The sequence below is a fragment of the Notolepis coatsorum genome (genome assembly GCF_963971535.1).
Source record: "Notolepis coatsorum genome assembly, chromosome: 14".
Classification (NCBI taxonomy): Eukaryota; Metazoa; Chordata; class Actinopteri; order Aulopiformes; family Paralepididae; genus Notolepis; species Notolepis coatsorum.
Window position 1 is genome coordinate 15,378,589 of NC_140178.1, and position 15,729 is coordinate 15,394,317.

At 43.6% G+C, this 15,729-nt stretch overlaps 1 protein-coding gene across 1 annotated transcript in view; it reads left to right on the forward strand.

Moving 5' to 3' along the window:
• Positions 1-10,566, forward strand: part of kcnt2b (potassium sodium-activated channel subfamily T member 2b) — a gene marked incomplete at both ends in the record, with an annotated part of 193,009 nt that extends 182,443 nt beyond the window's left edge. Inside the window, 2 exon segments of the mRNA XM_084329018.1 lie at positions 991-1,075; positions 10,449-10,566. Of these exon segments, the coding sequence (XP_084185144.1) occupies positions 991-1,075; positions 10,449-10,566 (203 nt within the window).
• Between the last annotated feature and the right edge of the window lie 5,163 nt (positions 10,567-15,729).

Consider the following 15,729-nt stretch of genomic DNA (forward strand, 5'->3'; position numbering starts at 1 on the left):
TACTAGTTAGTGATTTCTTGTCTGTTCTCGTCCTCCTGCTTCTTTTATTGGAGAGTCAAGTCAAGTCAAGTGTTCCTTTATTAATCCTCTTGGTGAAATGCAAGTGTCATAGCAGGGAGGGGGGGGGGGTTACAGGTAGCATAGGTAGTAATGATAATAGAACAGAGCAAAGTGAACAATAAATAGATGAGATAGATTCGCTATCAGCTCTATCTTCAATCTTTCAAAATGTTCAGTTGCTATTGCTATCAGCTCTATCTTTCAAAATGTTCAGTTGCTATTGCATGCACTCATCTGTGTTTCACTACACACTTGAGTGCATGCTTACCAACTGTTAGTCTGCAACACTACTATCACCGACATCTAAGAAGGGAGATCCCCCTTGAATGGCCCTTCTAAGGTTTCTCTCCTCCACATTGCCTGTGGAGCATTTTTCCCTATTGTTAGGTTTTAGTGAGTTTTTCCTTACCTTCGCGTGGGGTATGTCTGGGAGTGCTTGCATTCTTTCATTTATTTGCATTTATTTTAAATTTGTTGGACCTTATGGTGTTCTTGTTCTGTTCTTGACTTATTGTTATGTTTTCTTCTTGACTTGTTTAAAGAAGACCTGTACGGCCCATGGGGACATTAACGTGTGTTGTCGGGCCTTATAAATAAATTTGATTTGATTTATGAGATTAGATTAGATTCAAATGTATTGTCACTCATTATACAGCACAAGTACAGCACAACGAAAAGAAGTTTGGCATCCAACCGGAGTGCAAATGTGACAGTAAAGTGCAATAGTGATATACAATGTACAATTGATTAAACTGGGTATACAATTTATAGTATCAGATAGTATGTACAGAGTTGTAGTATTGTATATGTACAGTATAGAGCCCATCCGTTTGTGTTCACCTTTGGTCCTCCCCGCCGTCTTATTTCATTGTAGTCTATGTCCAGTGTCCCCTAATTTCCTGCCTCACGTACTTGTTGTTCCTGTGTCAGATGGGATGACGGACCAGGGGAACAGACTGTCCTACATCCTCATCAACCCGTCTCCAGACACCCGGCTGGAACTGCACGACGTAGTGTGAGTACCCAGGAGAGGACCAGGAGAGGTCCAGTAGAGGTCCAGTAGAGTATCCAGTAGTCGAGTAGGGGAGAACGGGGATAGTTGTCACACTTTTTACTTTAGTGTGAATTGCTCATCATCAAAACATCTTTCAATAGTCATTCCTACATTAAATTGAAGCTTAAGATGTTGGCTTGAAATGTGTATCCCTCTCATTTTCCAACGTATTGTAACAAAGTGTTAATCACCTATCAAAGACACTCTGACACATTGTGACTGACAACCAACCCCATCATGGGGATGGTTGTCACCATGTGTTTTAATGGGAAAAATCTTAAAAAGAAGACAAGAAGGCAGAACTAAATTTGAAAGTTTAATTGCATTGACAAGTTGACAAATACATAACTTAATGCATCTTAACATGAACATAAACAGGAAACACATCTTTAGGCCATCCTATATAACAAAATAAGAACAGAATAAATCGGCCTAACAATAATAGCCTACACAACATGTGACAACCAACCCCAAATAAAATGTGACGACCAACCCCAACAGCCATCTAACAACTAGTTAGCTAGCTAACAACAATCTAAACTATAGCTATCCCTTCACACTTTTTAAGGGTAATAATTGTTTCATTATAAACCAAGTGTGTAAAAGCCTAGAAGAGAAATACTGAGGAGCGGAATATTTACAAATGGACATGAAAAACACAAAAAGTCCTCTCACCTTAAGTTCAGCTGTTTCACTCCAAAGATGACAATGTAGGTGAACTCTGACCCCAATTCTGGACATTTAAATACCAAAATATGGGAGACAGGACCCTCTGGTGGTGAAATATAATGAATGTGACAACCTACCCATGTGACAACGTCCCCCGTTCTCCCCTATCCAGTAGTAGAGGACCATCTGGAAGGCTTCAGATCAGTAACCATACCATTTACATTAGATTAGATTGAAATGTATTGTCATCATACAGCACAAGTACAGTACAACGAAAAGAGGTATCACATCCAACCAGAGTGCAAATGTAACAGTAAAATGCAATAGTAATATACAATGTACAGGTGATTAATCTGGGTATAAAATCTATACATTGGTACTACTGAGTAATAGTGCTAATCAGATGTATGTACAGAGTTGTAGTATTAATATGTACAGTGATACAGGTATAAAGACACTATGGTAGTAATCATACTGGCTAGCAACGTAACTAGTAAAAGTTGGTAAGGTATATAATAGAATAGAATAGAATAGAAGTACTTTATTAACCCAGAGTGAAAATCAGTATCACAGATCTGAAAGTAGTAAAAAATCAGCATACACAGTCAAAATATATGTATTATGTACAGATATAGATATAGTACAGATATGTAAAAAGGATTATATGCAGGTATGTACAGACAGATGTCGATAGATATATATATATACACGGTAAGAATAAATATATATACGGTATATACAGCATTATTGTACATGCAATCATTATAGAGTTATATGGGTTATATGCAGGTGTATAAGTAGGTATATAGAACAATTATATGCAGATATATTCAGACACATAATATGGATGTACCACAATGTACATGTACCACAAGTCCAGTTCTGAAATGTTCTCAATAGGGCTGACCTCGATTAGTCGAATACCGTAAATCCTCAAATATAGGACGGGTCTTGTATTTACCTCAGCTGCAAAGAGCACCAGGCCTTTATTAGAGAGAGGCTTATATAAGAGGCAGGCCTTAATTTCACAAACTGGCCAATTGTAATTGTGATTGATTGATTGATTGATTGATTGATTGATTGATTGATTGATTGATTGATTGATTGATTGATTGATTGATTGATTGATTTTATTTAGACATAAACATATACAGATCGCATGAGTATTTGCTTTGTCAGGGTGAAACTGTGGTGGATTAATGTAATTCACACACTGAAGTTGGAACTGTCTATAGATTGCGGGGTCCGCACGGACCATTTTGCGTGTTGTACCTTCTCGACTACCAGAGTCGAATCTTGTTGATAACATGCAGGCAATAGCTTTAGCTAACGCTATCATAGCATCATGATCTGTAATGTGTCAACTGGACAACGCCTGCCCCGCCTGCCGACGCCATATAGATAGCGAACATCTGTATGCATCAAACCCCCGGCTTATATAAGAGGCCCGTCCTTTATTCGAGTACCCTCCACTATTAGAGGATTTACGGTAGTCGACTAATCGATCGAAAGGAGCCGTAGTCGACTGTCAACCTTTTAGGCCCCGTTTAGACGGAAACGCTAGCAGGTGAATCCGCAAAAATATTTTTTCGGATGTGCCTTTCGTTTATACGGAAACGGCGTTTTTACGGGGTGAAACCGCAAAAAAGTGAGACTACCTTCCTGGGTGGAATTCCTAGAAACGCAAAAGCCTTGCGCTCTCGTCTAAACTGTTAAAACGTATAAATCTGATAAAACGATGACGAAAGGTTTGTCACGGCTCTGGTCGCGCGTACTGCTTACGTCACAGGTAGCAGGTATGCGCCAGTAGCCGAGACGTAAACAAAGCAAGTATGTCTGACTTATATCAACGGAGATCACCTGAAGGCTACATTGGCAGTACTTTTAACCCTTTCACTGCCACACGACAGAAGGTTACCCCTTTACTATCACACAACCGGCTGTCGTGTGGCAGTGAAAGGGTTAAATACACAAGAATCTGTCCCGCGGCGTGAGTGGACCCACTGTCTGTGAGTGACTCTGCTTTGGTGCAATCACATTCCCCATCCACAGTCTGCGAATCAGAGGCAGAGTAGGGCGGGTCTTCACAGCACGTCATGTGACATATGCGCCAATCGTGTGACAGCGGGTCTCCGTCGTTACAGCGTCGTCTGCACGGAGAATTCCACTCCAAAACGCTCGTCTAAACGTAAAATTAAAAGTGAAACCGCAAGATGACTTTTGCGGTTTCTGTTCACAAAACGCTTGTCTAAACGGGGCCTTAGTCTGATGCAAAACATGTTTAAAAAGATTATAATTATTATTATTTTTCTTTTTTAATCATTCTTTCCAAAAGCAAAGACGCCTAGGAGTGTGGCTAACTGCCTAAGGCGCTGGTTACACCTTAGTTTCGTTTTCGGTTTCTCCAGATCGCAACGCAACGGTAGCCAAGTGAGACATACGTTTGCAACCCGAGTACTTTCGTTTTGTCATATGAGCACAGTGATGTAGTACACTGCCAAAGCAGTAGGTGGCAGTAGGTGGCGAACATGAAGGCAATTTTCAACCAATCAGAACTTTAATGTGCCAATACACTTCCTGCAAAGAAAATGTCAACAAGCGGGCGCCTTATAACAATAACTTGACAACACATGGTAGCTGCAGCTATTTGGGACAGCTCTGCTGTCACCGGAAGGGCACGCAGATGGTATCTACTGCGCAGGGGCGTTTTCGCAACAACGGCTCCGTGAAGGCTACACGACTGTTGTCGGCGAGTTTTTGCGCTGCTCAAAAACGGAAAACACAATTTAGCGTTTCAGTAGGGGCCACAACGTATCCGCCAAAAAACGCCAAAAAACGCATTTCTGTGTAAAAGGGACATGAAACGTATTCAAACGTATTCAAAAAACGACCACAAAAACACTAGTCTAACATGGGCCTAAGAAAACAGGCACAGAGGCACTGAAAGAGGATTTCACCCACTAGACATATCAAGATGTATCCATCAGTGGACCAATTGCATGCTTTCGCAGAGGACAAGAACCCTTCAGTCGACTTCTTCAGACATTAAGCACCCCCCACAGCCCAAATGGAATGATCCCCCCAAAAAATTATTTTTTTTAAAATAGATTAGTCGACTACCAGTCGATTATCGGCAAATTTCGGCCAATCAAAGTCGACTACACAAATCCTTAGTCGGGGACAGGCCTAGTTCTCAATAACCGAGGTACTACAGCGCTTGCAGTTGTACGGGAGAGTCGATCCAAGTCATTAAATATGTGAATGTTCTCGCAGTACATCAGTGCTTCTCAAAGCGCTTTCATGTCAAGGACCCCCTAATTAATACGATAGTTAGGGGCCACCAGACCCCCGTTCTGATGAGATTCTGTCCCGGCGAGCCATATCTGAGAGGACTTTTATTATTAGATTTGATTTAGGAGCGAATTCCATGACTGTTTAATGAGGGTGGGCTACAGAAGTGGAGAATGTGACACCTATGAGTCATTCAAATTCTGGTACATTCTCTTAATAACAATGAAGACATTCTAATTCTAACTCAAAGTTAAATAGTGAAATAGTGACATTAAATGATTCTTCTTGTACTGGCTGGTCTGGTCTTTGAGAACCACGGTTTTACTACATCACCTGAAAGTACTATATGAAAATATTATCTTTGCTAAGGTGCTGGAAGAATCTTTGGGCCTCATTTGTCAAGCAAAATACAGTAAGTTTTTTTAATTTTTAAATATATACTATCAGACTGATAACCAAGGTTAGAGTAAAATAATCCCCTGGTTTTAGAGTTGTGGTTAGAGACACTGATTATAGAGAAGGGATCTGTGAATTATCTTGGATGTGTTCTTGATAATCACCTGTCTGGACTTTTTGGCACAGAAAGCTCTTATAAAGATTAACAACAAGAATCAATCAAATGCCTTGCGAGAATCTCCAGATGCCTGGAACAATAAGCAGCTTTGGAAACACTTGCTGGTGCTCTTGTTCAGTGTCATTTAGACTGTGCTTGTTGCTCCTGGTTCAGCAAGTTTTTAAAGGTCCTGTGTTTTATAAATGGCCTTTTCCAGTGTTTAGCATTGTTTTATAGCAATGGGGGTTTATTTATATCAATGGGTTTGTGTCTCTAATTCTCATTTTGGCGGATTGCTCTAATTCAGTTGAGACAATCTCCTCCCCCAGTGAACTAAGCTATTCTGATTTGACTCGCTATCCTACGTAGCACTGACATGATCTGCAGTAACGCCCCCTCTATGGTTGTAGCGCAACCATTCGCTCAACAGCAGAGCGAGTGGAAATACCTTCACTTCCTCAAGCGAGAAGGAGCGAGCGAGAGAGAGGGAGAGAGAGAGATAGAGAGGGAGAGAGAGAGGGAGAGAGAGAGAGAGAGATCGAGAGGGAGAGAGAGAGGGACAGGAGCTTCTCTCTCTCGGGGAAGCACACACGCATTTACACACAACCTCGACCGGCGCGCAGGGATGGGGCTTCTCCCTGGGAGCACTCGCATATCACTGTCAATATCTTTGACTCCCGCGTGCGTGCCCGTATTCCGATCCGTGCAATACTATTCACAGGGGTATATATTGTCATTTGAAACAAGTTACCAATGCATTGTCCCGTGGGATTATGCCCCCCCCCCCGCGGCGAAATTAGTATCCCCCTCCTCTATCTCTCTCTGTCTGCCTCTGTCTGACTGTGGGTGACTGTCACTCAAAGCGCTTATGGGCGGAGCCCAGCCCAAAACAGCTTGAAATCTTGAAGTGGAAAAATGCTGCTTTAGAATACTTGATTAGAAATACAAAACAATGAATAAAAAATAAATAAAAAACATACAGATGTGTTCCATAGACTCACAGGAATTGTGTAAAGTTGCCCAAATTGTGAAAGGAATAGCAAGACATGTCCCCTTTAAAAGAACAAACTGCAAACATCACAAAACAAGCTAGTCAGGATGTTATTAAGGTTCCGGGCGCGTGAATATTAAAGGCAACCAACTTGTGTTCAGCCTTTCGTTCAGCGTTTCTCTGATTGGCCACACGGCCACGTGACCGCGCTGCCGCGCGGCAGAGAGTTGCACCGCCCGCGGCAGCGGCCGTCTTCCGTTGTAGAATTGTTTACATCAGGGTGAACGCTGTTGTATTCGCAAATATGAGAGCCAGCAATACGCAGCTCCAGTTAACCTAATTTATACCGTAATGAATCATTCAAAAAATATACCGTTAACTGGAATATGTTGTTTCTTTACACATATGTTGGGATTATGTAATTGGTTTGTCATGACAAAACAATAAAAATCGCTACTTTACACATCAGGGTGAACGCTGTTACGCTGCCACCACCCACTTCAATGACAGAGCTCTCATATTTGCGAATGCATAAACTATATCTTAAATTATGGCTATGTGTCTAATATGGCTATCGCGAAGTCATTGATAAGCGACAGCCATATTAGACACATAGCCATAATTTAAGATATAGTTTATGCATTCGCAAAATATGAGAGCTCTGTCATTGAAGGGCTTCTACAACGGAGCACGGCCGCTGCTGCTGGAGCTGGACCGAGTCAAGCCGGCGGCGGCGCACGGAAGCCGGGGATAAACCACTGCATCGCCCCGCTGGCGCTTCAGCAGCCTCCACTGATGTACAGTGACGAGTGAATCTGGTAGTTGCGAAATAACATATAACGTTACAGCGTACAGTTTCTAGTTAATCAGTCAGTCTATATGAATTGAAAATGGGGGACCCTGATGGAAACAAGACAAACGTCTTTCTCAGGTCTGCATCCCCTTAACAATTGTGTGTATTGAGCCGTACTGTATTGTACCCATTCTGCAATCTGTTAAATAAAGTTTTCATTCATTCATTCATTCATTCATTCATTCATTCATTCATTCATTCATTCAGGCGTCAGCCTCCACACTGATGTACAGTGACACCCAGAGTTTCTAGTTACAGTAGTGACGCGTGAATCGAGATAGTCCTAACAGTGTTTATTATTAAGAGTCAAATAGTCCTAACAGTGTTTATAGTCCTAACAGTGTTTATTAGTAAGAGTCAGATAGTTCTAACAGTGTTTATTATTAAGAGTCAGATAGTCCTAACAGTATTTATTATTAAGATTAAATTAAATTAATACAGAAAGGCCCCCTGCTGGGGTTCGAACCCAGGACCTTCTTGCTGTGAGGCAGCAGTGCTGCTAACCACTGTGCGGCCCCAAGTCGGAGATGAACCAAATCAAATAAAATCTAATTTATTTGTAAGGCCCGACAACACACGTTAATGTCCCCATGGGCCAGACACGTCTTCTTTAAACAAGTCAAGAAGAAACATCACAATAAGTCAAGAACAAAACAAAAACACCATAAAGTCCAAACATTTTAAAATAAATGCAACACTCTCAGACACACCCCACGCGAAGGTAAGGAAAAACTCACTAAAACCTAGCAATCAGCTTGGCTGGTCGTTCATACTAACACAATTGGCAGTGTTAGGGGTGGGAAAGCTGATGGGTGGGTCCTGGGCGTTGTGGACAGCGACCCCTACAGTTCGGTCGGGGCGCCTGCACAGCGAAGGTAGGACAGTGAGAATCTGCGCTGCCAGGCTGGCTGCCGGCTGGCTGCACATGCGTCGGAGGAAAGCATGGGACAGTCTCCGGCCTCCCGGACCAACAGTAGGGGGGAGTGCGCAACAACCAGGAAGGGGGTTGGGAATTGGCATAACGACTAACAGTGGGATGGGAGAAAAAATTGGAAAAAGGAGGGGGGAAAAGATAATAATAAAAAAACCAAAAAAAAACTCTCACTACGAGAGTCTGAGATTAACCCTCTCACTATGAGAGTCTGAGATTAACCCTCTCACTATGAGAGTCTGAGATTAACCCTCTCACTATGAGAGTCTGAGATTAACCCTCTCACTATGAGAGTCTGAGATTAACCCTCTCACTATGAGAGTCTGAGATTAACCCTCTCACTACGCGAGTCTGAGATTAACCCTCTCACTATGAGAGTCTGAGATTAACCCTCTCACTACGAGAGTCTGAGATTAACCCTCTCACTATGAGAGTCTGAGATTAACCCTCTCACTATGAGAGTCTGAGATTAACCCTCTCACTATGAGAGTCTGAGATTAACCCTCTCACTATGAGAGTCTGAGATTAACCCTCTCACTACGCGAGTCTGAGATTAACCCTCTCACTATGAGAGTCTGAGATTAACCCTCTCACTACGAGAGTCTGAGATTAACCCTCTCACTATGAGAGTCTGAGATTAACCCTCTCACTACGCGAGTCTGAGATTAACCCTCTCACTATGAGAGTCTGAGATTAACCCTCTCACTATGAGAGTCTGAGATTAACCCTCTCACTATGAGAGTCTGAGATTAACCCTCTCACTACGCGAGTCTGAGATTAACCCTCTCACTACGAGAGTCTGAGATTAACCCTCTCACTATGAGAGTCTGAGATTAACCCTCTCACTACGCGAGTCTGAGATTAACCCTCTCACTACGAGAGTCTGAGATTAACCCTCTCACTACGAGAGTCTGAGATTAACCCTCTCACTATGAGTCTGAGATTAACCCTCTCACTACGAGAGTCTGAGATTAACCCTCTCACTATGAGTCTGAGATTAACCCTCTCACTACGAGAGTCTGAGATTAACCCTCTCACTTATGGATGTTCGATATTGGCTTTTTTAGCGATATCCGATATACCGATATTGTCCAACTCTTAAAAAAAAATTATAATAAACGATACCGATATTTTCCGATATTACATTTGAATGCCAATATCGGTAGGCCGATAATATGGGACATTACTCTCACTACAAGAGTCTGAGATGAACCCTCTCACTATGAGAGTCTGAGACAATGCAGGTATACACAGACAGATGTGGATAGATATATATATACGGTAAGAATAAATATATATGGTATACACAGCATTATTGTACATGCTATGATGCAGAGCTGTATGGGTTATATGCAGGTGTATAATAAGTAGGTCAATAAGTAAATTCCTGCGGCTGGATCCAGTATAACTTCACGCCCTCAAAGCATCCAGGTCCCAGTTTGTGTCTCTCTGACGACTGCGTCACTGAACTCTCCCCTCTCTCCTCTCCCCTCTCCACTCTCTCCTCTCCCCTCTCTCCTCTCCCCCTCTCCCCTCTCCTCTCCCCTCTCTCCTCTCCCCTCTCCCCCTCTCTCCCCTCTCCTCTCCCCCTCTCCTCTCTCCTCTCCCCTCTCTCCTCTCCCCCTCTCTCCCCTCTCCTCTCTCCTCTCCCCTCTCTCCTCTCCCCCTCTCTCCTCTCTCCTCTCCCCTCTCCCCCTCTCTCCCCTCTCCTCTCTCCTCTCCCCCTCTCTCCCCTCTCCTCTCTCCTCTCCCCTCTCTCCTCTCCCCCTCTCTCCTCTCTCCTCTCCCCTCTCCCCCTCTCTCCCCTCTCCTCTCTCCTCTCCCCCTCTCTCCCCTCTCCTCTCTCCTCTACCATCTCTCCTCCCTCTCCTCTCCCCTCTCCTCTCCCCTCTCCTCTCCCCTTTCCCCTCTCCCCTCCCCTCTCCTCTCCCCTCCCCTCTCCTCTCCCCTCTCTCCTCTCCCCTCTCTCCTCTCCCCCTCTCTCCTCTCCCCTCTCGCCTCTCCCCTATCCTCTCCCCTCTCCTCCGCTCTGCTCCCGCTCCCCAGGTACCTGATCCGGCCGGACCCCCTGTCCCTGGTCCCCAACCAGGGGAGCGGCAGGACGGCCGGCGCCGGGCGCTCCGAGAGCCACAGGTTCGACACACAGGACAGCACGCATCTGTGAGAGGGAGAAGGAGTCGAAAACACCACCGGTGCTGCTGCCAACAACACAGACTGGATGGATGGATGGATGGAGAGAGAGAAAGAGAGAGAGAGAGAGAGAGAGAGAGAGAGAGAGAGAGAGAGAGAGAGAGAGAGAGAGAGAGAGAGAGAGAGAGAGGGAGCGAGAAGGACAGAGATGAAAGCGCAGCGGGCGGGGATTCCGTACGTGCCCAGCATCTTTCCAGAACATTCCAGCCTGGGTCAGCTCAGAGGACTCAGACCTGCATGGATAGAAATGTTTTATTTATGCACCACCTTGCGGAAAACTAAAGGGACACAGAAGTGCATTTATTTACCATGTATTTATCTTTGTGTACGTGCACGTTATGTACCGGTCATGGATGGATGGATGTGTGTGTGTGTGTGTGTGCGTGTGTGTGTGTGTGTCTGCGATCATCATTGGTTAAACGGTAACGGCACCAATTTTAAGACGTACCGCTATGTTACTCTTATTAGTGTAGTCAAGATTTGTGAAGATGAACTGCCGAGGGAAAACCCTAAACCCTGGCTCTGTAGACAAGGAGTGGCTTTGTGAGCCCACAAAGACTTTGTGTGAGTCCAATTGAGGTTTTAAATTCTGGTTCAGACCTGAATTTCTCTACTTTGGGTCCACAAAGGTAGCGCCCCATTCATTGTCTGTGGAACAGCTGAGATCACAGATTTGAGGGTTCTCTCTCTCTCTCTCTCTCTGATTCCTAGCCTCCTCTAGGAGAGAGAGTGGCGCATGCTCACAAGTCCTGGGGCACAGGGAGAAAAGAAAATGTGAATTTTTTAAATGGGTGTCATTCCCCTTTAAGAGCCAGACACTGCCAATTGTATTTGGGAAGCCAAAGGAACACGTTGCCAAACGGAGCTTGAGGGATACGTGTCTTTTCTTGTCTCTCTCTCTGTGTCTCTGTGTTTTGTCTCACTCTCAAGTGTTATTCGGTGTATTTGAAACAGACACTGCTGTCCCACTGTCTTATAAATCTTTGGTTTCAATCGTTTTTTTATTTAAATTTGTTTTTATTTGTTACCTGTCGCTTACACCCTCAGAGGACTCATTTCTCACTCACCAGCAGCCGAGGAAAGAGCAGGAAACATTTAAAATGGCGGAAGTCGAATAGCTAACAAACAACGATCATCTACGGATGTTCAGTGGCATCTCGCTGCGTCCTCCTGGAACAGAACGTGTCCTTGTTTATTGTTTGCTTGTTTCTCAAGGTCCCTCTGCTTTTCTGTTTATTACCGTAAGCTGCCCGCCACGCGTCACCAGCTTGCTGTTGTTGCCATGCATGTCGGGGAAACCGTGCATGTGTGGACCGAGGACTTTGCGAAGGCGTCTGTGGTTATCCGTCCGGACGCCTGAATGTGAGGTTTTAGCGGCGGGGGGGGGGGGGAAACCCGTCAGAAAGCTACTCTGCATTCCTCTCGCCCGGTGCCAATAACTGTACCTAGTGCCGTTTCAACAGATGAAAATATGTACATATTAAAAGTCAGTCAATATAGTCTGTGGTCTGTGTCTCATTGGGTGATTCCAGGTCGTTCTGTGAGTGGTTGTCGGCGGGAACATTATTTTGTCACGTTCTTTCGTGAACACGACACTGAGCGATAAACACGTCTAGGAGGACGTCTGATCAAGTCAAGTGAAGAGTTCCTCTTTATTAAGCTCCTTGGGGAGATTCAAGTGTCATAGCAGCATGGGGGGGGGGGGTACAGGTAGGATAGGTACATAGGTAATATAACATAGAACAAGGTGCAAAGTAATAATGACAATAGTGATAACAGTAGTAGTAGTAGTAGTAGTAGTAGTGGTAGTAGTAGTAGTAGTAGTAGTAGTAGTAGTAGTAGTAGTAGTAGTAGTAGTAGTAGTAGTGAACAGTTGAGTGGCAGGATTCAATCAGACAGTAGTAATAGTGATGATGGTATACATGGTCCAAACCGTAGTAACGCACTGCACCAGAGTCCGGCTAACAGTGTTTATTATTAAGAGTCAGATAGTCCTACCAGTGTTTATTATTAAGAGTCAGACAGTCCTAACAGTGTTTATTATAAAGAGTCAGACAGTCCTAACAGTGTTTATTATTAAGAGTCAGACAGTCCTAACAGTGTTTATTATTAAGAGTCAGACAGTCCTAACAGTGTTTATTATAAAGAGTCAGACAGTCCTAACAGTGTTTATTATTAAGAATCTGACAGTCCTAACAGTGTTTATTATTAAGAGTCAGACAGTCCTAACAGTGTTTATTATTAAGAGTCAGACAGTCCTAACAGTGTTTATTATTAAGAGTCAGACAGTCCTAACAGTGTTTATTATTAAGAATCAGACAATTATTAACAGTGTTTATTATTAAGAATCAGACAATTATTAACAGTGTTTATTATTAAGAATCAGACATTCCTAACAGTGTTTATTATTAAGAATTAGTTCTCCAGCAATTGGCAACAGTCTGTGCCCACGGTTGTGGAGCCTGATGGCTACCGGCATGAAGGACTGGCCTAGGCGGTTTGTGGTGTGTTGTGGGGGGGATAAGTCTATAGCTGAAAGAGGGGGTGGGAGGGGTTTTCCAGTATAGCATCCAGCTTTTTCATCATCATCCTCTCTGCCACAACCTCTAGTTTGACCAGTTTTTCCAGACTCCCACTACAGACCTAGCCTCCCTCACTAGCGTGTTCAGTTTGTTAGTGTGTGTGCATAAGTGTGTGTGTGTGTGTGTGCGTGCATGCAAGGCCATAGGTTTGGTGTCAACATATTCCAGAAATATAATGGAATATCAATGTTTTGACTCCCTTATTTTTTTTCTATTTTGGGGAGGGGGTTGTCTTTCATATTAGCTATATTTTGTGAGGGAGACTCATTTACCTCTTCTCATTTGCATATGTTTGTATTTATGTGTGTGTGTGCACGTGTGTGTGTGTGTAATAGAAGACACTCTGAAGAAGACACTCTTGAGTGATTGCTGAAAGGGCTTCATTTGACCCACTTGCTGCTCTGCTCTCTGACACAGAAAGCTTCCTCCTCCCACTAGAAACATTCTCACCATCAAAACACTTGTCTGTCGGTGACTCACTGCATTATTCTTCAGAGGCAAGTAAACAAGCAAGCAAGCGCCCACGCATTCAGGAAAAAGCACTGTCACTGTGTGTGTGTGTGTGTGTGTGTGTGTGTGTGTGTGTGTGTGTGTGTGTGTGTGTGTGTGTGTGTGTGTGTGTGATTAGAATAGAGTCGATTAGATACAAATGTATTGTCAACATACAGTACAACAAAAAAGAGGTTTGACATCCAACCAAAGTGCAAATGTAACAGTAAAGTGCAATAGTGATATACAATGTACAGATGATTAATAAACTGGGTATTTATTTCACCAGGATGATTAATTGAGAATAAAACATATATAAATGAGTACTACTGAGTAATAGTGCTAATCAAATGTATGTGCAGTCGTATTATTAATATGTATACAGTGATGCAGGTATAAAGACACAATCATACTGGCCAGCAGCTTAACTAATATGGGTCATTCTCATGAAATCAATGATTTACCATGGCCGTGATCTTTTCAAAATAAAGGTTAGCATTTATTCAAGTAAACAAAACATGATCTTAGTAAATATTGCTCTTTCTTGTACAATGAGTTATTTACTCATAACAATTCATATATTTTTATATTTTAGTAAATTTTGAGCTTAAATGCTCATTACCGCAATGCGTCCACATTCATTCCTAGCATCTTTGACATAATCTTATATATATTTAATAAACATTTTCTTTAAAACTTTATTAATATTGTTTATTTATTTGTGTAATCAAGGAAATTATGATGAATTATATATAATAAATATGTATACTATATATATATACAGTTTACATATTTAGATCTAGCCTTCCTACTGTCCAGTGACCAGCTGTTACCATCTCTCCAGCAGCACGTCCCCCTCACTATCCATCACCCATTGTCCTCCTGACGCTTCCTCTTCTCACTTCTTCACGGCTGTTCATTTCTCCGTTTACATTCACACTACAGTGTTGCGTCGTTTAACCTTCTGTAGTGTGGCAGTGAAAGGGTTAACCCTTTGTCGTGTGGCAGTGAAAGGGTTAACCTTCTGTATTGTCGCAGTGAAAGGGTTAACCCTTTGGTAGTGGTGGTAGTGAAAGGGTTAAACGCCGGCCATCTGGCCAGATCTCGACAGCAGCGCCGTAAGCAAACGTTGACCGGGGGCCCCGTCCGTCGCAGACTTCCTGCGTTGGTACGTGTGCTGCACTGCACACGGTGGGGGGTGACTATGATCCCTCTCTCGTCTGCGAGACGATGGGGGGGTGTGGGTCGGCCCAAATTAAACAAACACTCGACGGATGCTTAGCGGCGGTGCGAGGAGAGAGCGGACGTACCACAGCCGGTCAACAGGTTTCTGCCTTTTGTGACCACATGTTTATTAACGATTTTTGCCATTAGGATAGTTTAGTCCATTTCAAACATTCAGATCGATGGCCGAAGAGCAAAACCTCCTATTTGCATTAAAAAGTGGGGGGGGAAACCTCCTATCTGCACTTTGCAAGGCATTAAAACCTGGTCGGTATTGTTAACACATAATATAGTAATATAGTCCAAAAACTGTGTATTGTATTGGGTATCCTTAAAAACACACACACACACACAAAATATATTAAAATATACTAACGTTGAACCAACCCCACTACATGCCAGCTGGACCCGATACCCTCCCCACTTCTCCAGACCATAGCACCAGTCATCCTCCCATTCCTGACTGCAACCATCAACTCCGGGGGGGGTTCCCTCCTCCCTAAAACAAGCCAGAGTCACACTGCTCATCAAAAAACCAACACCGAACCCCACCGGCATAGATAACTATATATCACCCCGTCTCTCTCCTCTCTTTCCTCTCTAAATCACTTGAACGTGCCGTATCCAACCAGCTCGCTGATTATCTCTTACAGAACTGCCTCCTAGACCCTAATCAGTCAGGCAGAGAGACGGCCCTCATAGCAGTCACAGAGGCTCTTCACTTAGCAAGAGCGAAAGGCCTCTCCTCCGTCCTGATTGTCCTGGCCCTGTCAGCAGCCTTCGACACAGTCAACCACCAGATCCTCCTCGCATCCCTCGCAGGAATGGAGGTTGTAGGCTCT